The sequence below is a fragment of the Schistocerca cancellata genome, chromosome 4 (genome assembly GCF_023864275.1).
Source record: "Schistocerca cancellata isolate TAMUIC-IGC-003103 chromosome 4, iqSchCanc2.1, whole genome shotgun sequence".
Classification (NCBI taxonomy): Eukaryota; Metazoa; Arthropoda; class Insecta; order Orthoptera; family Acrididae; genus Schistocerca; species Schistocerca cancellata.
In genome coordinates, this window is record NC_064629.1 from 807,613,570 (window position 1) to 807,640,956 (window position 27,387).

Genomic DNA, 27,387 nt, shown 5'->3' on the forward strand with positions numbered 1-27,387 from the left:
TGCACAACTGGGCAAAAACTGAGGGCACGCTACACTCCTAACAGGTCACATTCCACTGAATGGGGGGGGGGGGGGGGGGGGGTGGTCACCAGTATCGAACACTGTCAGGAATGTCGTCCTATCGCCCATCGCACTGCAAATTGTCGTTTTTGACAGCAAAATGTGTCGTAACCAGCGCCCAAAAAGAAGAGGTGGTTTCATCGACCCCGTTTGTACCACCTCCTGAGGCGTTTTTGTGAGGATTCTGAGCGGCGGTGTGTTTGAAACGTTTTCCTCAGCCAGCCGTAAGAAATCGGCGTGATTTCAATCCTGAGCATCACGGTTGTTACCTCCACCGCAGAGGCGTCAAAAGAAAGGGTGAAATGTGGGTATCGGGGGGGGGGGGGGGGTGTAACGAATTTCCCATAGTGTGATACGTTCACGGTAGCGCTGGGTAGAGCTATAGTGAAATCTGGTGCCAGTGTGACATCATTAACCCACGTTACACGTCACATGAGCCTCTGAGCTCTGACCTTTATTTCGCATGTGTCGGCACCTTGCTGTTTGATGTGTCATCTAGCACGAGAGTAACGTTTCATGGCGCCACGCTTTTTCACCTGACAAATAAATGTTTTAGGCATCTTTGAGCCAAATTTTAAACTTCTGCGACGCAATGGGAGACAACTATAGGGTTTCAAAAAAAGTGATCCTTTAATTGTGTTGCGAAGTATAGGACTTGAGATTTTCAGACATTTAGAGAAAAGTTGTGGTGGTCACATCTATAGACGAATGTCGGTAACAGCAAAAATAAACTTGTGTGCCTGATTGTAAAATGACGTAACTTTTGCGCAAAGAACTTAACTCATTGATAATGGTACAATAGTTGTGAGTGGAATTAAAAACGAAAAAACTGTTTACGTCCGGCTGGCAACCAAAACGTGATTTCTAACCGATGCTTACCATTAGTCGAAATAAGTACAGTCGAAATGTTTACAAAGCGTAAATAATCTGCAAAGCATGAAATAAATCCACCAGACAAAATGCTAGTGTTGTGTACATAGTTCCGCGTAGGCAGTGCGTACACAACTTTCCCACTAGAGCGCACCCCGCTAAGCACAACAGCGCAGGCGCAGTGCTCGTCTGTCTCTGCACTACGAGATGGCGCTGCCTTAGAGACGGACCAAATTCTGCTTCCGCTGATCCGCATATTAATATGTAACGCAGTCAATGAGATTGCTACTAACGTAGCACCTTTTCTCCTCGCGGATCACACTCGCGCAGTGATACATGAACGTGCGAGGTATTATAACTAGTGTACAGACCTTCGATTAGTCAGTCTGCATTTGTCTGCACCAGTGTGTACGAGTCTGCATTAGTCTGTAGCAGTCTATACTCAAGTTTCAGTCTGCACTTAATAAGATTACCATATTCCTGTACATAGCCATGAAGAGAAATGTATAGACACTTTGTCAAGTATCAGAGATATGTGAGAATAAGATTAACGTACCAAGACCAAAGGAATTTCAGATTGTCAATTGTAAATAGCATCCAGAATCAAGTTATGTAAGGTTTATGCTTTTTATTATTTTAATAAATGTGTGTGAAAATTAATCAAGTTCTGTTTAAAGTTGGTCACCGTCAATCTGCTACTCTAAGCGTGCAAGTGGCATTTCTATCGTCTGACCTAATGGCAGAAGATAAACACGCCACGATAAGATCACGAGACATATTGCTGACACCCGCCTACTTTGTTAGAGCGACAAGTCAAATAATCTGATGGTGTGTGTACCGAAGGTCTTACAGTACGCACACTACAGCTAGTGGGCTCCTTAAAAGAGCATACAGTTTCCTGCGGAGTGCAGTAGGAGTTGCAGAACTGGAACCAGGCAGTCACGTGACCTTCCACCGCTGACGTCAATCGTAACAGTAAGGTGATAACCGCGGTATGCATGTGCCAGTCGCTCGTCTGAAATCAGAACAGTGAGTTACGTACTCACGGGATCTTAAGGAAGGGCAGAAATCAGCTGTCCTGTCTAGAACTGCTCATGAGAATGCCATAAATGAAGTTACCTGGCTTGTTGATGTATCAGCACAGAATATAGTCATACAAATGTCTACAAGGAATGATGTACCGTCCACAAAGATGAGAGACAGCGTCACAGAAAGATCGTAGCTGACTGGGACCAGAGACGAATATCACTTCACGGTTTGACAGTTGGTTTCAAACCCGACAGGAATTACTGCAGTCAGTGAATGCACGTCCATCTCAACTAGTTTCTGAGCGACCATCGCGAAGGGAACTGCACAGACTCTCAGTGGCACATAAGCATCTTCAGTGGACCAATCAACACAGAAACTGGATGGTAGCTGAGTAGGAGGTTGTGGCGAGATCCGACGAGTCGCGATTTTGCCTCTTTTCAAATGGTCAAGGTGTCAGGTTCACAGATGGCGCAATGAGGCGTTTAACCTACAATGTAAGCAGGAAGTAGTTGAGGCTCTGGTTCTGTAACGTTATGGAGGTGTTTTTCTTACCATGGCTTTGATCGACTCATTCAGGTCACAGTGAACGTGAAACAGGGTGTTTATTTCAACATTCTGGGTCAGAAAGTGTTGCCCTATTTTCCACATCTCCGTGATGAGTATTTTGTGGACACTCCGATCTTTCTGCATAACAGCCACATTCACAGGGCTCTACCAGTACATCTACATTTGACAAACACTCAGGTGGCGTATCGCACCTTGATTAGCCCTCTACATCACCCATTATCTAACCGTAGAGAACGTCTGAGTTTGTCTTTACCAGCGCCTAAAATGTTGCGTTCAACAGCCCCACCAACTGTTGTTGTAACAATGAAAACTTGTACTGAAATGCAGGATGATCTGCAGCGAATTGATGCATGGTGCAGGGAATGGCAATTGAATCTCAATGTAGACAAGTGTAATGTGCTGCGAATACATAGAAAGAAAGATCCCTTATCATTTAGCTACAATATATCAGGTCAGCAACTGGAAGCAGTTAACTCCATAAATTATCTGGGAGTACGAATTAGGAGTGATTTAAAATGGATGATCGTCGGTAAATCAGATGCCAGACTGAGATTCATTGGAAGAATTCTAAGCAAATGCAATCCGAAAACAAAGGAAGTAGGTTACAGTACACTTGTTCTCCCACTGCTGGAATACTGCTCAGCAGTGTGGGATCCGTACCAGATAGGGTTGATAGAAGAGATAGAGAAGATCCAACGGAGAGCAGCGCGCTTCGTTACAGGATCATTTAGTAATCGCGAAAGCGTTACGGAGATGATAGATAAACTCCAGTGGAAGACTATGCAGGAGAGACGCTCAGTTGCTCGGTAAGGGCTTTTGTTGAAGTTTCGAGAACATACCTTCACCGAAGAGTCAAGCAGTATATTGCTCCCTCCTACGTATATCGCGCGAAGCGACCATGAGGATAAAATCAGAGAGATTAGAGCCCACACAGAGGCATACCGACAATCCGTCTTTCCACGAACAATACGAGACTGGAGTAGAAGGGAGAACCGATAGAGGTACTCATGGTACCCTCCGCCACACACCGTCAGGTGGCTTGCGGAGTATGGATGTAGATATAGATGTGGAACTGGTAACTACACGGGATCCATTCATCAATGAGTGGCTCCAGGCTAGAGGCGGAATTTCAAGGTATTAGCATGGTGTCTCCTAGGGACTGACCAATTGGTTGTGCGGTGTGGTTAGCAATGGTTATTGTCTCGGAAAATAGGAAAAGTAGACGACAGCATAGGCAAACGCCATTCCCGCAGAGTTAACAACGGTTCCCCTCATACCACCAAAGTTAAGCACTTCGGGCTTGGCTAGCACTTAGATGGATGATCATTCCGGTCTGCTGAGCGCTTTTGGCAAGCTGGGTGCACTCAGCCCTTGAGGTCAATTGAGGAGCTACTTGATTGAGATGTAGCGGCTCCGATCACGAAAACTGACAAAGGCCGGGAGAGCGATGTGCTGATCACGTGCCCCTCCATATCCACAAGCAATGACGCCTATTCGCAGAGGATGAAGCGGTGGTCGGTCGGTAACGTTGGGCCTTCCGAAGCCTGTTCGGATGGAGTTTAGTTTAGAAATTCCTTCACCAGGGAAGACGAATGGAATATTCCAGAATTTGAAACACGAACAGCTGCTAGCATGAGTTTCTTAGAAGTAGATACCTTAGGGGTTGCGAAGCAACTCAAATCGTTTGATACGGGCAAGTCTTCAGGTCCAGATTGTATACCGATTAGGTTCCTTTCAGATTACGCTGATACAATAGCTCCCTACTTAGCAATCATATACAACCGCTCGCTCTCCGATAGATCTGTACGTACAGATTGGAAAATTGCGCATTTCGCACCAGTGTTTAAGAAGGGTAGTAGGAGTAATCCATCGAACTACAGACGTATATCATTGACGTCGGTTTGCAGTAGGGTTTTGGGCTATATACTGTATTCAAGTATTATGAATCACCTCGAAGGGAACGATCTACTGATACGTAATCAGCATGGTTTCAGAAAACATCGTTCTTGTGCAACGCAGCTAGCTCTTTATTCGCACGAAGTAATGGCCACTATCGACAGGAGATCTCAAGTTGATTCCGTATTTCTAGTTTTCCGGAAAGCTTTTGACACCGTTCCTCACAAGCGACTTCTAATTAATCTGCGGGCCTATGGGGTATCGTCTCAGTTGTGCGACTGGATTCGTGATTTCCTGTCAGGAAGGTCGCAGTTCGTAGTGATAGACGGCAAATCATCGCGTAAAACTGAAGTGATATCAAGTGTTCCCCAGGGAAGCGTGCTGGGACCTCTGCTCTTCCTGGTCTATATAAATGACCTGGGTGACAATCTGAGCAGCTCTCTTAGGTTGTTCGCAGATGATGCTGTAATTTACCGTTTAGTAAGGTCATCTGAAGACCAGTATCAGTTGCAAAGCGATTTAGAAAAGATTGCTGTATGGTGTGGCAGGTGGCAGTTGACGCTAAATAACGAAAAGTGTGAGGTGATCCACACGAGTTCCAAAAGAAATCCGTTGGAATTCGATTACTCGATAAATAGTACAATTCTCAAGGCTGTCAATTCATCTAAGTACCTGCGTGTTAAAATTACGAACAACTTCAGTTGGAAAGATCACATAGATAATATTGTGGGGAAGGCGAGCCAAAGGTTGCGTTTCATTGGCAGGACACTTAGAAGATGCAACAAGTCCACTAGCCCGAATCTCGTGGTCGTGCGGTAGCGTTCTCGCTTCCCTCGCCCGGGTTCCCGGGTTCGATTCCCGGCGGGGTCAGGGATTTTCTCTGCCTCGTGATGGCTGGGTGTTGTGTGATGTCCTTAGGTTAGTTAGGTTTAAGTAGTTCTAAGTTCTAGGGGACTGATGACCTAAGATGTTAAGTCCCATAGTGCTCAGAGCCATTTGAACCATTTTGAACAAGTCCACTAAAGAGACAGCTTACACTACACTCGTTCGTCCTCTGTTAGAATATTGCTGCGCAGTGTGGGATCCTTACCAGGTGGGATTGACGGAGGACATCGAAAGGGTGCAAAAATGGGCAGCTCGTTTTGTATTATCACGTAATAGGGGAGAGAGTGTGGCAGATATGTTACGCGAGTTGGGATGGAAGTCATTACAGCAAAGACGTTTTTCGTCGCGGCGAGATCTATTTACGAAATTTCAGACACCAACTTTCTCTTCCGAATGCGAAAATATTTTGCTGAGCCCAACCTACATAGGCAGGAATGATCATCAAAATAAAATAAGAGAAATCAGAGCTCGAACAGAAAGGTTTAGGTGTTAGTTTTTCCCGCGCGCTGTTCGGGAGTGGAATGGTAGAGAGATAGTATGATTGTGGTTCGATGAACCCTCTGCCAAGCATTTATATGTGAATTGCAGCGTAGTCATGTAGATGTCATGTAGATGTCATGTAGATGTCATGTAGATGTCATGTAGATGTCATGTAGATGTCATGTAGATGTCATGTAGATGTCATGTAGATGTAGATTACAGCAAACAGAAGAAATTTAAGAAGAAAAGAGGATTAGGCATACGATTATTGGTTGTGGCCCCGAGTGGCGTACGTACCACTGTACAGGGCAGGTATGAACGCAGTCGGCAGCGATGCGGCACACGAGCTGGTTACTGAGTTCCCACGCCTCGTTCTGCGAAAGATCACGAATCGCCGCCATGACGACGTCGCACTGCTCCTCGTCTGCGAGCCACGGGTCTCCATCTGCAGACAGCGGCGGTTGGTAGCTCCAGGTGCCCGGTCTCAGGTGTGAAACGGCTGGCACCACGGTGGACGGCGGCCTGAGGTTCTCACACGTTGCGTACAGCCTATAATCACCTGTGAAACGTTGTTCAGTCACCTTGTGGTTTGTACACTGACTGCTCAGACAGATCTTTCTTAATTACTTCTATATACATCATAACAGGCATTGAAACTGTAACATCCGTGTAAGCGGCAATCTACAAACGTAAACATGGCATGAAGCGTGCTTCATAAGAACACTGGACATAGAAGCCGTATCACGCCGTTTTGGCAGACGGGTCCCCGTTCTGATTACTGCATCACGATGGATGTATTGGAGTGTGGTGTCTCCGATGAGAGCGAAGCTCGTGACGTTACATTTGTTGTTCACGTATATGCCCAGCACCTGGCGTCATTGTATGGGGTGCTTTTTGGTACCTACACAATACATAGCGGGTAATTTGGACAGCAGCGCTACTTTTATGATTTGCCCTGTTTTCCAGATCCCCGCAACCTTATCTTTCAACAAAATAATTCAAGACTGCATGTTGCCAATGCTGTTCCTACCTACCTCGATACAGATTATTTCGATTGTTGCCCTGAACCTTCTATTGATCTTTCACCTCGGATGCCCATGCGCAGAGGGGCAAGGAACTGCGGTTCGAGGCGCCCCCTCCCGCCCCCCCCCCCCCACGTGCTCTGAGGAAAAAGAAATAACGTGTTATTCCTTTTTTATAGAATGTGAGTACCATGGCCTAGTATTTTAGTCACAGGATAAAGTTTTTAACAGGATCGAAACGTACGTTTTATGGATAACTAAAAGTCGCCATCCGTCTTCCAAAATATTAAAAATACTCCATATCGACTGGTCTAGTCTCCCCTTCCCCCACATACAAACTGTCCTGTAGACACCCTTGTGTCTCACCCATTGAAAACATTTGGTCTGGGGTTGTCAAGAAACTGGCATCCGCTGAAATCTGGTACAAAGATGAAGCAGCACGGAATGACGTACCCATCTCTGTCATCCGAGGGCATTTCGAGTCGATGCCCAGCCGGACTGTAGGCATTATTGATGGCACCCTTGACAGCAGCATGTACTAAATTATGCACCCTGTATATCCTCCAACCAGCTACAACTGTAATCATGTATTCTATCATACTGTATACACACCATATTTTGTTGTCCTTTCTGCTGCCACAATTACAATGGCCAGAATTGTACTTGTAAAAGCTGGCGCTGATAAGTCATTTGCTATTCTGTAATATATTGATTATTCCTTGCTACTGTAGTGTTATCTTGATGCTGTGAGAAAGAACAGGCGCTCCAAGACGCGGAAGCAGAGATGATGCTGAGGGCAGACGAAACTAGGAGAGATATTGTTACATGAAGTAAACCGAAAGGGGAGAGTCTTGCGAAAATGCAGACGCCCCCAGACGCGGTCCCAGGGCACTAGTTACTCTTCAAGGAATTAACATGTAACTTCATATGTCTAGACGCTATGGTAGGTTGCCACCGTAGAACTTTGTAACCAACAGGCACGTATTAGCATATAAAGCCAGCTTGATACCAGCCCTGAGAACAGTAACGTCAGTAGGCTCAAAAGGGTTAGAAAGAGTGCGACAACGCCAAAAAACTGTTGACCTAGCAGTCCCTACTCCGGGGAGCCCGAGGGGCGGGGCTAAATGACGTATACCAATAATGTTGCAAGCCTTATTTGGCAGAGCAGTTACGCTTAGCTTTCAGCTGAACAATGTTGATACCAAATACGGACTTAGTTAGTGCAACTGCAGTAACATCCCCGTCTTAGGAGCAGTAGAGGGGACCTAACTAAACCGTGATTGGCAGGCGCCTGCATGAGACCTGCGGGATTGGCTGGGTGGCTTTAAGTGGAAAAAATAGTGCCCACACTCGACTCTTTAAAACCCCTAGATTCCGCATTTTGCCGGAGTTCTCAGTCAGACGATCTGGGCGCCGAATCCGCGTCCGTCGACTCAAGCCTCGGTCCAGCTCCGCGTAAGTCTGCTGTCTCACTTGGAGTGCCTCAGTGAACAGTGTCGCATTCAGTATGTTTTGTTTTGCAACTAAGTTGTTGCCTTAAGATGCTGCTAGTGTTTGCTACTGTGGTTAGCATCCACTCCTGAGACTTCTGCACTGGCTTGTGTTGTAACAGTGTTACTCATGTTTTTTCTAACCCTAGAACTAGCCTCCAGTGTATTAGTTAGTCGTGGCTGGAATAAACAGTTATTTCAAAACCCTGTTTGTCCAAGAGTCTCCGCAACGAGTTCCCTACCAAGTCTCACCACCTGCATTTCTGGTAAATGCCTGTACCAGTATTGGCTCAGATAAAAGAAAACAATTAAATGCCTTCACTGTGAATTGTCCTTCTGCCTTCTGCTCTGTACCGCTCGGGAGCGCAGACAGACCAGTAGCCACTTTTCTCCCTCTCCCACCTATGTCAGGACACAATTCCCAGTTAAAATGGATGTAGATTAATTCTGACATTTTGGAATTACGTCGTATTCTTTACATTATATCTGATAGTAATCGCATAACAGAGCAGGTCTGAAGTGAACATGTCGCAAGAAAATATAGAATTCACAGTGAAAGGGAGTCGTTCTGTGATTTAGTATCTTTCTTCAAAAAGGGAACATAAGCAAATAAATTTATGATCGTATGCCTGTTACGTTGGGTGATAACTGCCCTTCCTACTCCACTATCAAGAACTGGGATGCTACATTTCAAACAGATCGTTTCAACACTGAAGATGAAAAACTTTCTGGAAGGCCTACTCAAGTAACAGGTCCGGAAACCGTGGATGCTGTTAATTCCGTGACACTGGATGATCGGAGGGTAACTACTAAAAAGATATCGAAGACCCTGGGTATATACCAAGTATGTGTGGATCATATTATTCATGAGATTTTGTACTTGAAAAAGATTTCAGACAAATGGGTTCCTATGAAATGTTCCACACCCACGAGAATCATCTCATTTTTGGGTTTATGGAACGAAAACTGAATCTAATCTAATCTAAAATGTCTCAATGTATACCAAAAGCGTGAACAAGTGGTTGCTTCAGTCAATTTTGATCCAATTTCGCCGGAATCCTGTGGGTTTTTGGGTCATCTCGTCATCATGGACAAACATGGATGTACACTTATGATCTATAGACCAAAGAAGGGTTCAGAGAATGGAGACGCAGTGGTTCTCCACTTCCAAAGAAGTTCAAAACACAGAGAACACCAGACAGGTTGCTCCCATCCGCCTTTTGGGATAAATTATTATTGACTACTGACAACATGACAAAACCATCACGGCAAAGTACTACGTTGAACTTCTCGACAAACTGTAGCAACAGTTGGTCTCCAAATGTCAAGGAAAGCTGAGGAAGGGGATCTTGTTTGTGCAAGACAATGCATCTCGTCACAAAGCGCCCATCAAGCGACAAAAATTGGTAGATCTTCACTCTGAAATCGTCAGCCATCCACCCTATTCACCTGACTTGGCCCCTCAGACTATTATCTGTTACGAAACCTCAAGAAACGTCTCAACGGAAGACGATTTCTGAATAATGAGGAAGCTAAAAAGGCTGCGGATGAGAAGTTTGCAGCACAATCGAGTCTTTATATTTTTTATATAGATCGGTTAAAGAAGCTGTGTCAAAGACGTCATAGATGTATTGGGTTCAATGGGGAATATTCTGAGTAAATACGTTTTTTTTTTCAAACCCATAACAGCATTTTTTCTTTATAAAGCCATGGACTTATCAGCACCCCCTCGTACATCCATAATAGCGACCTCTGAAGTGTTTGGTAGAGTGTATTTTCCATTGTACTACATATCAGGGATTCGCATTCTTCAATTCAAGTACGTTGCACGGGGAGAATGACTTCTAAATTTATTCTGTGCGTGCAGTAATTAGGGTAATCTTGTCTTCATGGTCCCTAAGGGTACGTAGTTGGCTGCAGTTTAATCCCAAATTCCTCACTCAATACTGGTTCGTCATACTTTGCAGGCTCTCGCGGAACAGCAGGCCACTGTGTTACGCCAGTTTTGCTTTACAATGTTCCCGTGACGCTCTTCCAAGAATGAAACAAGCCTGTAAGCATTCGTGTTGCACTCTTTATACGCTTTCGACATCCCCTCTTAAGTTCCCTTCGCTATGGCTCCCATACACTTTAAGCAATATTCTGGGATGGATCGCACAACAGTTTCCTAAGAAACTCCTATATAGACAGATTGCATTTTCCCGCATTGCACCAATGAACGCTAGTTTATCACCTACTTCCTCTGTGACTGCGCCTATGTGGTCGTCCCATTTCCTGTATCCCCAAATTTCTACACCCAAATATTTCTACGAGTAGACTGACTCCAGTTACTGAAGAGCACAATTTGATACTTCTGAACGTTTAAAGCAAGTTGCACCGCTTTGAAATCATATCAATATCTGGCTGGACATTTATGCAGCTTTTATCAGATAACACTTCATTATACATAACTGCATCACCTTAAGTTACTATAAAGTTTTCTGGTGGGTAAATGACATAACAGAGACGGTAAGTGTCACAACATAGTTCCCTGTGATTACATCAATATCGGTCGGATAACATTCCATTCACGCTTTGTCGTCCCTACCACAATCCGGTCACAAATTACATTGGACACACCATTTGACAGTCCGAGTACTCTATGTAGTAGGCGTTGGCGTTACAGTTAGTTAAATGCTATTAGAAAGTCAATAAAGATACCACCTCATTGCCTTGAATCGTTGTTTTTACATGTTTTGTGTGGGAAGCGCTAGTTCGGTTTCGTTTGACCAATGTTTTTCAGAATCTATGGCAGTTGGCATGGAGCAGATCATTCTGTTCTAAGTGCTTAGAAAGTTTATTATATGTAACAAATTTAAGACATTTTCAGACAGACAGTTTCAATACCAACTGCTGTCAATGAATCAGATCATTCGGAGCACGGGCAGTTCGACGAGTTGTCCACACACGAAACATGTACAACCGTTAAGCCGGAGTCTGTCGGTCCTGAAATTCACCGTTGTCCAAAATAAGCAGCGTGGAATGTACTCGGCTAGACACAGAGGATTTTTGAAGTCAAACATTCACTTATTTCTAAATGATTTGATTGGCGAGATGGAGGCTGTGAGTTAGCCAATTAGGTGTATGTAAGCGACCACATAAAATTTTGCAAAATGCTGGGGGAGGGAGACACTTACGGCATTGCGGCAGACGTCAGAGCGAGGCTTCTTGAGAGACACTAGGATTATTTCTGGCCATAATTGTTAAGTTTGTGAACCGTGACTATGTGCGATACTTATTTATTTGTAATTTCTGCTACCAGTCACTTATAATTTATTTTATGTTTAATCTGACATAATACAACGCGTTTCGAACATGTGCTGTTCATCATCAGGCGTTTATACATACATACATACATACATACATACAGATGAATGTTGCTTAAAAATAAATTGTCTTGTACTAAATTAATCTAGAACTTTTTGTCCATTGTTCGTTACTGTAATAGTTGGTGTGACATTTGGGGGGGGGGGGGACTGTGGATGGCCGGAAATCGATTTCAGTGATGTCATCTGCTGGTTTTTCTTGTTGTTGGCTATGTATGACATCACAGCCTGTATAGGAGACGGATAGTTTTGCATCAGTTGTGTGTTGTGAAAATCGTGTGAAAGGCTTTTATATGACAGTTGATCACTTACGATTTTATGGCCTTGTAGCTTCACTTGCGTCATTCGTGTATGGCGGAGCTGTTGAGTAACATTACACTATTGTACTTTGTATTTTACCACCATGAATTACGTCGGAAAACAGTGACGAAATTTTTAAGTAACATTTCTCTGTATCTATACAGGGTGTTACAAAAAGGTACGGCCAAACTTTCAGGAAACATTCCTCACACACAAATAAAGAAAAGATGTTATGTGGACATGTGTCCGGAAACGCTTAATTTCCATGTTAGAGCTCATTTTAGTTTCGTCAGTATGTACTGTACTTCCTAGATTCACCGCCAGTTGGCCCAATTGAAGGAAGGTAATGTTGACTTCGGTGCTTGTGTTGACATGCGACTCATTGCTCTACAGTACTAGCATCAAGCACATCAGTACGTAGCATCAACAGGTTAGTGTTCATCACGAACGTGGTTTTGCAAATGGTTGAAATGGCTCTGAGCACTATAGGACTCAACTGCTGTGGCCATAAGTCCCCTAGAACTTAGAACTACTTAAACCTAACTAACCTAAGGACAGCACACAACACCCAGCCATCACGAGGCAGAGAAAATCCCTGACCCCGCCGGGAATCGAACCCGGGAACCCGGGCGTGGGAAGCGAGAACGCTACCGCACGACCACGAGATGCGGGCCGTGGTTTTGCAGTCAGTGCAATGTTTACAAATGCGGAGTTCGCAGATGCCCATTTGATGTATGAATAAGCACGGGGCAATAGCCGTGGCGCGGTACGTTTGTATCGAGACAGATTTCCAGAACGAAGGTGTCCCGACAGGAAGACGTTCGAAGCAATTGATCGGCGTCTTATGGAGCACGGAACATTCCAGCCTATGACTCGCGACTGGGGAAGACCTAGAACGACGAGGACACCTGCAATGGACGAGGCAATTCTTCGTGCAGTTGACGATAACCCTAATGTCAGCGACAGAGAAGTTGCTGCTGTACAAGGTCACGTTGACCACGTCACTGTATGGAGAGTGCTACGGGAGAACGAGTTGTCTCCGTACCATGTACAGCGTGTGCAGGCACTATCAGCAGCTGATTGGCCTCCACGGGTACACTTCTGCGAATGGCTCATCCAATAATGTGTCAAGCCTCATTTCAGTGCAAATGTTCTCTTTACGGATGAGGCTTCATTCCAACGTGATCAAATTGTAAATTTTCACAATCAACATGTGTGGGCTGACGAGAATCCGCACGCAATTGTGCAATCACGTCATCAACACAGATTTTCTGTGAACGTTTGGGCAGGCATTGTTGCTGATGTCTTGATTGGGCCACATGTTCTTACACCTACGCTCAATGGAGCACGTTATCATGATTTCATACGGGATACCCTACCTGTGCTGCTAGAACATATGCCTTTACAAGTACGACACAACATGTGGATCATGCACGATGGAGCTCCTGCACATTTCAGTCGAAGTGTTCGTACGCTTCTCAACAACAGATTCGGTGACCGATGGATTGGTAGAGGCGGACCAATTCCATGGCCTCCACGCTCTCCTGGCCTCAACCCTCTTGATTTTAATTTATGGGGGCATTTGAAAGCTCTTGCCTACGCAACCCCGGTACCAACTGCTCGTATTGTGGACGGCTGTGATACAGTACGCCATTCTCCAGGGCTGCATCAGCGCATCAGGGATTCCATGCGACGGAGGGTGGATGCATGTATCCTCGCTAACGGAGGACATTTTGAATATTTGCTGTAACAAAGTGTTTGAAGCCACGCTGGTACGTTCTGTCGCTGCGTGTTTCCATTCCATGATTAATGTGATTTGAAGAGAAGTAATAAAATGAGCTCTAACATGGAAAGTAAGCGTTTCCGGACACATGTCCACATAACATATTTTCTATCTTTGTGTGTGAGGAATGTTTCCTGAAAGTTTGGCCGTTCCTTTTTGTAACACCCGGTATATGTATAAACGCATGATGATGAACAGAACATGTTCGAAACACGTTGTATTATGTTAGATGAAACATAAAATAAATTATAAATGACTGGTAGCAGAAATTACAAATAATGACATTAGGACTGACGTATGGCTGCTCGGGTCCCACTTAAGACTTTGCCTCTCAGAGCAGCGACAGTCTGTGCTACTGTTGCTGACGCCATAGGTCGTCCGGTCCATGCTGGGCTTTAAACGTGCTGCCGCTGGCGACGACTTCCCTCCGGCCACCAGACATTCTGTCCTCTCATCTCCTGCAACTACCCATACTTGAGTTTGCGACGTCTAGTTTGGACGTCACTCGCCGTCGATCACTATATTTCTGCAAAATTTTTGTTGATTGTAAGATAAAATATCAAAACATAAATGTGGCAATCGGTCCGTCACTTATGGTCTACAAGAACGTAATTTCGTTGTTCTAAGAATAATTATTATTACTGTCATCCTGGTATGCGACGTTGTTGTTGCCTTTGTAGCTTTTCTTCCGTAAGTCAGTTCTGAAGTATCTAAAAAGACCATTGAAGGGCTTGTGTGACAGTCCGTCAGCTACACAACAAAGATGACATGTTCAGAATCAGAGAACTGTACCTCGTTCACAAATTTGAGTATGTTAATCATGCCACACTTACTAAAGCTGGTATTAGGAATACCTCCAGTCTGTGGATAACTGTTGGGAATTTTAATAACTGTGGAATCGGATCCGCGGTGGTCTAATTTACATGAGTCAAAACATCACATCTTAATTTTTCATCTTTATTACTCTTTATAATCATTCTCCAGTACAGCTTTAACTTTCATTACTTCCTTTTCTTAATTATAATAGCCTAAAGAGACTATTTGGTTGCATGTCGATTGAAATGAAATAATAATCCTCAGTTTCCTATTATTGCAGTCATGAAGTTTGTTATAACAAATTTACTTCTGACTTACTATTCTTTGATTAGTTAGTAATCCTATATCTGTTTTATAGTGTCCATTAACTTTGAAAAGTAACATTTGTGCTTAAAGCGAAAGCAAACCATTACGCATCTATAACATTTACACAACATTGTGCCATTATTAAAGAACATCTTGGCATTGCCTACGAATGTTATCTTTGGCTCCGTTTACCACTATATGAATTTTACTTTTCCGGTATCATATGGAGCTAATAATTAATAACCCAATTCCAGCAAAACTAGAGCTGAATCATGGCAATATTCACCAAGTAGACCAAGAGTAACATCTAGCAATGACTGTTAGTTATACTGCTTTTGACACTATCGTTTAATGTGATTACAATTATATCTACTATTACGAGTGATAGTATATACGTCGTGTAAGTGTCTTATACCTTCACTATGATTACATCTCCCAACTGAGCCACAAAGGAATAATATATCATTTACATCCACTTCATTCTTATCCCAACCAAAGATACCCACGTAACAGAATCCATTTAAAAATATTATATTTCAGTTACCTGGCGCTTCCAAGCTCTGTCATCATAGTTTGCATGACAATTTTTTGTCTCGAAATTACAATGACTAGAGCCATGAAACCAAAAATCCTCATTAATTTAATGGGCATGTCAATGTTTTCTTCTTTTAATTACTGTGATTCACCTCTGAGCTGTATTTTGCCTGTAATTGTCTCAGTGTTTACAACGGATATCTCGTCAGGTAACTAACAAACGTTTGACGCAGAAAATAGCCAAAGTTGCGAGATTCATTTCTTTTTATTTAAATCATGATCAGTTTCGCGTATCGGAATCCCTTCTCAAATCATCCAAACAGAAAAAAATTGTGCATTTGACGGTAGCACGCAAACCGTGTTAATATTGTAGATATTTGTGTCTAAATCTCGTTTTTCAGCGACCATTGGTAGGACAAACATACAACTCGTAACCAGTCATCAATTAAATAAAAAGAACTGAATTTCGTAACTTTAGCTGTTTTCTACATAAAACTGGCTAACACGAGTTGCAGTCCTGTTATCAACCCAGCATGCTGGAAATCCATAAGTAACAAACTTGCTGCCATTCGTTGGCTTTTACTCGTGTCAGACAGTCGTCGCGTTACAGTTTGATGCTTTGTACCTGTGTGAGAACAGAAAAAACTAACGGATTTGAGAGAAAACAAATGTGATAGCTAATTACCCAACAATGATCGGATCTTTTTAAAATTAATCCAGCTGAGTTTGCCCACCGATATGGTGGTTGGGCTGCCCACGAGTCCACGCCGGAAATACAGCAGTAATGCAATTACTGACGCAGTCAGTGGCTCCTAACTAAAAAGAGCAAATCCATTCTTATCTGCCAGAAAGTTTACGGCCAGGCTTTTATGGCTTATAAATGGTATTCTCCCTGCTGATTCCCTTATGAAGGGTAAATCAATAACTGGCGAATGCGACTAAAGTCGTCTTGACAAAATGCATGAAAAAACAGGCAATGAGCCGTAGACTGCAAAATTCAGAGAAAAAAGAAGAAATTAATGTTTCTATAAATAGAACACAATAAGCCCGTGAGAAGTGACCTCGGAGCCGTACAGTTCATCGGGCAAATCCGTTTCATTAAAGGAGTGAAGATCAGGTTAGCTCGGCCGCGAGCTAATCTCGTCAGCAAGCATTTAAAATTTCCTGCCTGCTCCGTGTTACTGCTGCTTCTGCTGATGTCCTTTGCTTCCGGTAACACTATTATGCACTGAACTGATGAAGGGTGGCTTCTGATAGGATTGCTGGTAGTTGTCACTATTAACTGAGAGATCATGATGTATATATTGTAACTAAGCACTGCGAACTTTGTAGTAATATACACCTGGTATTTTTTTTTAAATCATTAAAATCTTGAAAATAGCTGTAAAGAGCAACTGTGATGCGACAGGCTTGGTAAGGTGGAAGGAATCAGCCAACCAGTTACCTAACACAGGTTTATTAGAACCGTTGATCTATATTTCGATAATCATACAATTACCTTCTTCAGAAGGGGATTGTAATGATTGTTACATAATGTGTTGAAAAGGTGAGTTAAAAAAGTCGTATGTTTCTTGTCAAGTAAAAATTCACCTCAAAACCAACAAAATAAGTCACGGTCGTCAGTTAATAAAAGTGTAAACACCACAGATAACACTTTTCAACCCGGTTTTAATTAAGTTTTATCAGTGAAATTCACACTTTGTTAACTGATGACGATAACTTGTTATTTTTAATTGGTTTTGAGGTCAACTGTTACTTGATAAGAGCCACACGGCTTTATTCTAACCTACCTTTTCAACACAATATGTAGCAAGCGTTACTTTCTCCTTATGAAGAGAATAATTTTATAATTATCGAAACCTAAGCTAGGGTTTCAATAAATCTGTTTACGCGATTGACTGGCTGATGCTTTCATTTTTTTCAAAACATAATTAACTTATAAATGGAAAAATTTACTCTCCTAACCGATACGGAGATCTCGGCTGAATTTTATCTAAGGGACGACTGATTCACTCGGTGCGCTCCATAATCTACTATGTATTTGTCGTGCTACTTCGTTCCTTCTCGTGTGTTCTCCGGAGGCCCTACCCTGTCATCTGTTTAGCAAAATTTGAACTTTACCGAACTGGAATAATGTCACCATTGTGGCCAATCGGCGAGAGCCTTTCCCTGACAGTTACTACAACAAAACAAATTATTTTTATTAATATTTGCAATAATTATGACTATACGGCGCTCACTCTCCGGCAAGGTATCTTTCCACTTAGTGAGCCGCGCCTCACATTACGGACGTGTTGCGAGCACCATACTGTACGGTTCGCCATGAGAACTGCTCTTCTCCTCCGCGCATGCGAGCACACTCCCAGTACGGAACTCAGTAGGCTGCTACTCGACAAAAAACAGGGCACCTGAAAATGAATGTAGCGCTTACAGACAGCTGTAACCATTTAATGCACAGCGACACATCGATAAGGCCAGTGAGAACATAAAAGAAAATTACGTACTTAATAGGAGTTCTATATGACTCCGCAAGGACAACATATTAGCGATAATCTTTCAGCCTGGCTGATACTTCTTCCTTTGCACAAACATCCTGTTCCTTCAAACTGCGGATACTGTCAGAGAGTGGCCGCGCGGGAATATCCGAGCGGTCTGGGGCGCTGCAGTCATGGACTGTGCGGCTGGTCCCGGCGGAGGTTCGAGTCCTCCCTCGGGCATGGGTGTGTGTACTTGTCCTTAGGATAATTTAGGTTAAGTAGTGTGTAAGCTTAGGGACTGATGCTCTTAGCAGTTAAGTCCCATGAGATTTCACACACATTTGAACATTTTTTTGTCCGAGAATGTTGTCGGCGTTTGGAGTGCTTAACTGCGTGGCTGATTAGATTAGATTAATATTAGTTCCATGGATCATGAATACGATAGTTCGTCATGATGTGGAACGAGTCAAATTTTCCAGTACATAACATAATTAAGTTAATTTAACAACATAATTAAGTTAATACAACTTTTTTATTTTTTGTTTTTTTATTTTTCTTTATATTTTTTTGATTGGTCATTTTTCTTTTTTTTCTTAATTTATATCCAAAAATTCCTCTATGGAGTAGTTGTCATTCAGAAATTCTTTTAATTTCTTCTTAAATACTTGTTGGTTATCTGTCAGACTTTTGATACTATTTGGTAAGTGACCAAAGACTTTAGTGCCAGTATAATTCATCCCTTTCTGTGCCAAAGTTAGATTTAATCTTGAATAGTGAAGATCATCCTTTCTCCTAGTATTGTAGTTATGCACACTGCTATTACTTTTGAGTTGGATTTGGTTGTTAATAACAAATTTCATAAAAGTATATATACTAAGAAGCTACTGTGAATATCCCTAGATCCTTAAATAAATGTCTGCAGGATGATCTTGGGTGGACTCCAGCTATTATTCTGATTACACGCTTTAGTGCAATAAATACTTTATTCCTCAGTGATGAATTACCCCAAAATATGATGCCACATGCAAGCAATGAGTGAAAATAGGCGTAGTAAGCTAATTTACTAAGATGTTTATCACCAAAATTTGCAATGACCCTTATTGCATAAGCAGCTGAACTCAAACGTTTCAGCAGATCATCAATGTGTTTCTTCCAATTTAATCTCTCATCAATGGACACACCTAAAAATTTTGAATATTCTACCTTAGCTATATGCTTCTGATTAAGGTCTATATTTATTAATGGCATCATACCATTTACTGTGCGGGACTGTATGTACTGTGTCTTATCAAAATTCAGTGAGAGTCCGTTTACAAGGAACCACTTAGTAATTTTCTGAAAGACATTATTGACAATTTCATCAGTTAATTCTTGTTTGTCAGGTGTGATTACTATACCTGTATCATCAGCAAAGAGAACTAACTTTGCCTCTTCATGAATATAGAATGGCAAGTCATTTATATTAAGAACAACAAAGGACCCAAGACCGACCCTTGTGGAACCCCATTCTTGATAGTTCCCCAGTTTGACGAATGTGCTGATCTTTGCATAATATGAGAACTGCTTATTTCAACTTTCTGCACTCTACCAGTTAGGTTCGAATTAAACCATTTGTGCACTGTCCCACTCATGCCACAATACTTGAGCTTGTTTAGCAGAATTTCATGATTTACACAATCAAAAGCCTTTGAGAGATCACAAAAATCCCAATGGGTGGTGTTCGGTTATTCAGATCATTCAAAATTTGATTGGTGAAAGCATATATGGCATTTTCTGTTGAAAAACCTTTCTGGAAACCATACTGACATTTTTTTAGTACTTCATTTTTACAGATAGGTGAAGCTACTCTTAAATACATTACTTTCTCAAAAATTATGGATAAAGCTGTTAGAAGGGAGATTGGACGGTAATTGTTGACATCAGATCTATCCCCTTTGACGATATCTTCTTTCTACCGTGATGGCAGAATGACGATTGTTAGATTCTGACACGCAGAATGCCCTCCGCCATTTTCTCTTATGATACAGAAATTTGCACTTACGTATCGCCGTGCATGGACCGGCTTACGATTCACGCCGCTTGGTCAACGATCAAATTTGGATTTCTCTATTACATTCCCTGTAATTCTTATCGCTGTATTGGCAAGCATTAGGTAGCTATAGCCGGTTGTAATTGCTACATTCATTTTGAATTGTCCTGTATTGGAATGTCTGAATCTACGTAATTATGTAAAAAATATAATTGTAGAAATACATAAAGAGCCCGACTGTGACAAGATGCATCGCAACCCCCTCCCACCCCCCCTCCCCCTGACCATGTTTTTATAAAGTGGAAACTGTCGATCATATCAGGTAACCTTTGACTTCAACCGTTTCTCACACACCCTGGAAATGTTATGAACTCAATGAAAGCGTTACGGACAGCTGTTGGGTAACATGCAGACCCTGCAAATCATACTCATGATTCTTCTCAGTGGGAAATCCATTGACCTAAAAGTTGAAAATGAAGTGCAGTTGCCGCCCCTCCCCGCCCCCCCCCCCCTCCCATCCCCAATGAACATAGTCCTTCACTGCTAGGTTGAGATTGTTTTATCTTGTTTCACCAACAGAATGTGCAAGCCAAGTCACGTCTGAGCAGTTCAAAACTGTACGTTGGATAACGTCGTGTGAATTGATACTATACGAAAATGTACTCACTTCTTTGTGTACAGTAGTCCCACCGTATCAATTTTTCACCGAAAGTGAGTCCTTTTAGGCCTTTGACGTTTGCAAGGCGGTTGCAGACACAGTCGAGCAACGTGGTGCCATTGGCTGCCAGCAGAACCAGCAGCGATGCAGTTACGTTCACTGGATGCATTGTCAGCAGACTGAGATGGAAACGCAGTGCGTACCGCAGAGACAAGGGCTCAATATAACGATATGCGTAGCGGAAGTCCTTCCGCAGGATGATTAAACCACAGAAAGAATTACGTCTCTCGTCCGTATCACAGCCACGTTCCTTTTTGCTGTGAGAGTGACCAGCTGCTAACACACAGTCGTCACAAAAAAAAAAAAAACTATTCGTTCGATTTATCCGCACGTCTGCCACATGTTTTCAGGACGACAGCGAGTTCCACTAATAGCCTTCTAGGAGGTGTCCAGAAGTGGTGTATTATTATTCCGGCACAAAAATCGTCGGGCCTGTCCTTTTTTAGTACTGACTTGCAAACTGAGAGAGATAGTACATAACTGCACTTCTAGTATAAATAAATTTGTTGAGCACAACCCACACCTATAAGACTACTCTGCAATTCACACTTAAGTGCCTGGCAGAGGATTCTTCGAACCACCTTGAGACTATTTCTGTACCGTTCCACTCTCTAACAGCATTTGGGAAAAATTAACACTTAAATCTTTCAGTACGAGCTCTGATTTCTCTTATTTTATTGCGATGATTATTTCTCGATATGTAGGCTTACGACAGTAAAATATTTTCACATGCAGAGAACAAAGCTGGTGACTTAAATTTCGTGAAAATATCTCGTCGCAACGAAAAACGCCTTTTTCTTACCTGCCATCCCAACTCGCTTATCACACTCGTGACACTCTCTCCCCTATTTCGCGATAACACAAGACTTGTTATCCTTCTTTGGACTTTTTCACTTGCCTCCGTCAATTCTATCTGGTAAGGATCCCATACAGCACAACAATACTCTGACGAACAAGAGTAGTGTAGGCATCTCTTTAGTGGACCTGTTGCATCTTCTAAGTGTTGTGCCAATAAAACTAGATCTTTCATTTGTCTCCTCCACAACGTTATCTATGTGATGGATCCAAGTTAAGTTGTTTGTGAATTGTAATGCCTAGGTATTTAGTGGAATTGACAGCCTTCAGATTTCTGTGATTTATCATGTAATCGAAATTTATAGGATTTCTTTTTGTACTCACACTTTTTCTGATTAAGAGACAATTGCCACTTTTCGCTCCATTCAGATATCGTGTCTGTCATTTTGCGATTGGTTTTTATCTTGTGATGACTGCTAGACGGTAAATGGCAGCACCAGCTGCAAAACAATCTAAGAGGGCTGCCCAGATTATCTACTAAATCGTGTATGCAGTTTAGGAACAGCAGAGCGCCTACAACACTTTCTTGAGAAACCCCGTGCATCACTTCTGTTTTGCCAGCCGGCGTGGCCGAGCGGTTCTAGGCGCTTCAGTCTGGAACCGCGCGACCGCTACGGTCGCAGGTTCGAATCCTGCCTCGGGCATGGATGTGTGTGTTGTCCTTAGGTTAGTTAGGTTTAAGTAGTTCTAAGTTCTAGGGGACTGATGACCTCAGATGTTAAGTCCCATAATGCTCAGAGCCATTTGATTTGAACTTCTGTTTGATTTGATGACTTTCTGAAAATTATTACGTACTCTAACCGTTCTGAGAGGAAATCACGGATCCAATCACACAACTGAGACGACACTCAATTTGAGATCCCCTTCTGGTAGCACTTATTACTTCGTCCCAATAATGAGCTAGTTGTGTTTCTGAATCCGTGCAGACTGTGTCAATAGACCGTTACCTTTGAGGTACTTTATAATGCTCGAATACAGTATATGTTTCAAAATTCTACTGCAAATTGACGTTAATGATATGGGTCTGTCATTCAGCAGATTATTCCTCTTTCGTTTCTTGAGTATCGGAGTCACCTGTGCAACTTTCCACTCTTTTGGTACGGGTCTTTCGTCGAGCGAGCTGTTGTATAAGATAGCTAAGTATGGGGCTATTGCATCAGCATACTCTGAAAGGAACGTTACTGATAGGCTGTGTGGACTGGAAGACTTGCCTTTATTAAGTACTTTCAGCTGCTTCGCTACACGGAGGATATCTTCTTCTACACTCCTGGAAATGGAAAAAAGAACACATTGACACCGGTGTGTCAGACCCACCATACTTGCTCCGGACACTGCGAGAGGGCTGTACAAACAATGATCACACGCACGGCACAGCGGACACGCCAGGAACCGCGGTGTTGGCCATCGAATGGCGCTAGCTGCGCAGCATTTGTGCACCGCCACCGTCAGTGTCAGCCAGTTTGCCGTGGCATACGGAGCTCCATCGCAGTCTTTAACACTGGTAGCATGCCGCGACAGCGTGGACGTGAACCGTATGTGCAGTTGACGGACTTTGAGCGAGGGCGTATAGTGGGCATGCGGGAGGCCGGGTGGACGTACCGCCGAATTGCTCAACACGTGGGACGTGAGGTCAACACAGTACATCGATGTTGTCGCCAGTGGTCGGCGGAAGGTGCACGTGCCCGTCGACCTGGGACCGGACCGCAGCGACGCACGCATGCACGCCAAGACCGTAGGATCCTACGCAGTGCCGTAGGGGACCGCACCGCCACTTCCCAGCAAATTAGGGACACTGTTGCTCCTGGGGTATCGGCGAGGAACATTCGCAAGTCTCCATGAAGCTGGGCTACGGTGCCGCACACCGTTAGGCCGTCTTCCGCTCACGCCCCAACATCGTGCAGCCCGCCTCCAGTGGTGTCGCGACAGGCGTGAATGGAGGGACGAATGGAGACGTGTCGTCTTCAGCGATGAGAGTCGCTTCTGCCTTGGTGCCAATGATGGTCGTATGCGTGTTTGGCGCCGTGCAGGTGAGCGCCACAATCAGGACTGCATACGACCGAGGCACACAGGGCCAACACCCGGCATCATGGTGTGGGGAGCGATCTCCTAGACTGGCCGTACACCACTGGTGATCGTCGAGGGGACACTGAATAGTGCACGGTACATCCAAACCGTCATCGAACCCATCGTTCTACCATTCCTAGACCGGCAAGGGAACTTGCTGTTCCAACAGGACAATGCACGTCCGCATGTATCCCGTGCCACCCAACGTGCTCTAGAAGGTGTAAGTCAACTACCCTGGCCAGCAAGATCTCCGGATCTGTCCCCCATTGAGCATGTTTGGGACTGGATGAAGCGTCGTCTCACACGGTCTGCACGTCCAGCACGAACGCTGGTCCAACTGAGGCGCCAGGTGGAAATGGCATGGCAAGCCGTTCCACAGGACTACATCCAGCATCTCTACGATCGTCTCCATGGGAGAATAGCAGCCTGCATTGCTGCGAAAGGTGGATATACACTGTACTAGTGCCGACATTGTGCATGCTCTGTTGCCTGTGTCTATGTGCCTGTGGTTCTGTCAGTGTGATCATGTGATGTATCTGACCCCAGGAATGTGTCAATAAAGTTTCCCCTTCCTGGGACAATGAATTCACGGTGTTCTTATTTCAATTTCTAGGAGTGTATGTTACCCATGTTGGCAGTTGTCCTCGATTCGAATTCCTAATGTTTGATGACGTATGCATACGATCCAGTCACATAAATGTGGCCGGCTGTCAAAAGCCTAAATAACCACCTTTTGCAGTGCAGACATACAGCAATAGTGTCATTGAGGTTCTGGAGAGCACTGACATGGATGTGGAGCCATGTCAACTCTAGTGCCGTGGTCTGCTGCACTAGGTTTCTCTGATGACGATCCATGGTGCAAACAGCCCGATCGAGGTGGTGCCACAGATTCTGGATCAGGTTTAAATCAGGAGAGTTTGGTGGCCAGGAGAATACGATTCATCTTCATCATCATCCTCAAACCATGCACATGCTCTGTGAACTGTGTGGCACGTTGCATTGTCCTGCTGGTAGATGCCATCATGCCGAGAAAAAAAGTCTGCATCCAGTGGTGGACGTGGTCCCCAGAGATAAGTGAATACTTGTGTTGATCCATTGTTCCTTCCAGAATGACTAGATCATACAGGAAATGCCGTGAAAACAGTCCCTAGACAACAGCACTCACTTCTCCGGCCTGGATCCTTCCGACGATCGTAGCGGGAGCGTACATGCCAACGGCCATCTGTGTATGGAGCATAATGCGTGATTCATCTGAAAAGGCCACCTGTTGCCACTCAGTGGATTTCCAATTGAACTAATGGAATGCAAATTTCAGTCGATAAACAGTAGTCAACATGGGTGAATGGACCAGAAGCCTGCCCGTACACGGCAATGTTAGCTGAATGGTCATTGAGGAGATACTTTTGGTAGTCCCTTGGTTCACCTGGGCAGTCAGTCGCTCAACAGTTGCACATCTATTCACCTGTGCACATTTCCGCAGCGTTCATTCAGCAATGTTATCTATGACCCATGGTGCACCTCAGCTACCTTGGCGCTAGTTTTGGACAGCACCATTTTGCCATGCACAGTGTATTTTAACCACAGTGGTACGTGAACAGTTTACAAACTTAGCCGTTTCGGAAACACATGCAACCTCGGCCTCAAAGCCAATGATCACACCATTTTGGACGTTCGATAAATCGCTCCGTTTCTGCATAAAGTGTAAATGTAAGGTGTCCAGATTTTACAGACCTTACATGAGCTTGATCCATAATGACAGGCCAATACAGTATGAGATCCTCAGAAAATAATAATTATATTATATCAACAAACAGCAATTGCAGTTGATCTCATGTACTGAAAACTAACAAAACAATATCTACCAATATATAGACTGGCATGAACAAACAAGATAAAGTGAAATGCATTTTGGAGACGAACTGAGCAGGTGATTAATGATATCGTAAAACTCCCATTTAGCAAGAGAACGGCGAGCATCAGCGCAGAACGGGATAAGGCCAGATCAATACATTATTCCTTTTAACCTAAATAAGGCCGAGACTGAGGATAAGTGGCTGCACGTCGTTAACTGGGCTAGACTGTGAGCCAGCAAGAAAAATAAAAATGTTTTTATTCACCTCTAGCGAGACAGTGGTTTGCTGAAGCCATACTTGGCGACGCAGACGCGACACGGTGGGGAGATCCACATTATACAGGGTGTTACAAAAAGGTACGGCCCAACTTTCAGGAAACATTCCTCACACACAAAGAAAAGATGTTATGTGGACATGTGTCCGGAAACGCTTAATTTCCATGTTAGAGCTCATTTTAGTTTCGTCAGTATGTACTGTACTTCCTAGATTCATCGCCAGTTGACCCAATTGAAGGAAGGTAATGTTGACTTCGGTGCTTGTGTTGACATGCGACTTATTGCTCTACAGTACTAGCATCAAGCACATCAGTACGTAGCATCAACAGGTTAGTGTTCATCACGAACGTGGTTTTGCAGTCAGTGCCATGTTTAACCGTGGCGTGGTACGTTTGTATAGAGACAGATTTCCAGAACGAAGGTGTCCCGACAGGAAGACGTTCGAAGCAATTTATCGGCTCCTTAGGGAGCACGGAACATTCCAGCCTGTGACTCCGGACTGGGGAATACCTAAAACGACGAGGACACCTGCAATGGACGAGGCAATTCTTCGTGCAGTTGACGATAACCCTAATTTCAGCGTCAGAGAAGTTGCTGCTGTACAAGGTCACGTTGACCACGTCACTGTATGGAGAGTGCTACGGGAGAACCAGTTGTTTCCGTACCATGTACAGCGCGTGCAGGCCCTATCAGCAGCCCATTGGCCTCCACGGGTACACTTCTGCGAATGGTTCATCCAACAATGTGTCAATCCTCATTTCAGTGCAAATGTTCTCTTTACGGATGAGGCTTCATTCCAACGTGATCAAATTGTGAATTTTCACAATCAACATGTGTGGGCTGACGAGAACCCGCACGCAATTGTGCAATCACGTCATCAACACAGATTTTCTGTGAACGTTTGGGCAGGCATTGTTGGTGATGTCTTGATTGGGTCCCATGTTCTTCCGCCTACGCTCAATGGAGCACGTTATCATGATTTCATACGGGATACTCTACCTGTGCTGCTAGAACATGTGCCTTTACAAGTACGACACAACATGTGGTTCATGCACGATGGAGCTCCTGCACATTTCAGTCGAAGTGTTCGTACGCTTCTCAACGACAGATTCGGTGACCAATGGATTGGTAGAGGCGGACAAATTCCATGGCCTCCACGCTCTCCTGACCTCAACCCTCTTGACTTTCATTTATGGGGACATTTGAAAGCTCTTGTCTACGCAACCCCGGACCTAATGTAGCGACTCTTCGTGCTCGTATTGTGGGTGGCTGTGATACAATACGCCATTCTCCAGGGCTGCATCAGTGCATCAGAGATTCCATGCTACGGAGGGTGGATGCATGTATCCTCGCTAACGGAGGACATTTTGAACATTTCCTGTAACAAAGTGTTTGAAGTCACGCTGGTACGTTCTGTTGCTGTGTGTTTCCATTCCATGATTAATGTGATTTGAAGAGAAGATATAAAATGAGCTCTAACATGGAAAGTAAGCATTTCCGGACACATGTCCACATAACATATTTTCGTGTCCTTTTGATGTATCTGTGCCGGCCGCGGTGGTATAGCGGCTCTGGCGCTGCAGTCCGGAACCGCGGGACTGCTACGGTCGCAGGTTCGAATCCTGCCTCGGGCATGGGTGTGTGTGATGTCCTTAGGTTAGTTAGGTTTAAGTAGTTCTAAGTTCTAGGGGACTTATGACCTAAGATTTTGAG

At 43.8% G+C, this 27,387-nt stretch overlaps 1 protein-coding gene across 2 annotated transcripts in view; it reads right to left on the reverse strand.

Annotated features, from left to right (window-relative positions):
* LOC126184764 (uncharacterized) overlaps positions 1-20,746 on the reverse strand; it is a 126,534-nt gene extending 105,788 nt beyond the window's left edge. For both annotated transcript variants that reach the window (XM_049927315.1, XM_049927314.1), the window contains exons 1-2: positions 20,577-20,746; positions 6,085-6,346 (exon numbers count right to left, since the gene is read on the reverse strand). In XM_049927315.1, coding sequence (XP_049783272.1) covers positions 6,085-6,346; positions 20,577-20,736 — 422 coding nt within the window. In that variant the 5' untranslated portion in view covers positions 20,737-20,746. The remainder of the gene's footprint in view (positions 1-6,084; positions 6,347-20,576) is intronic.
* Positions 20,747-27,387: the final 6,641 nt, after the last annotated feature.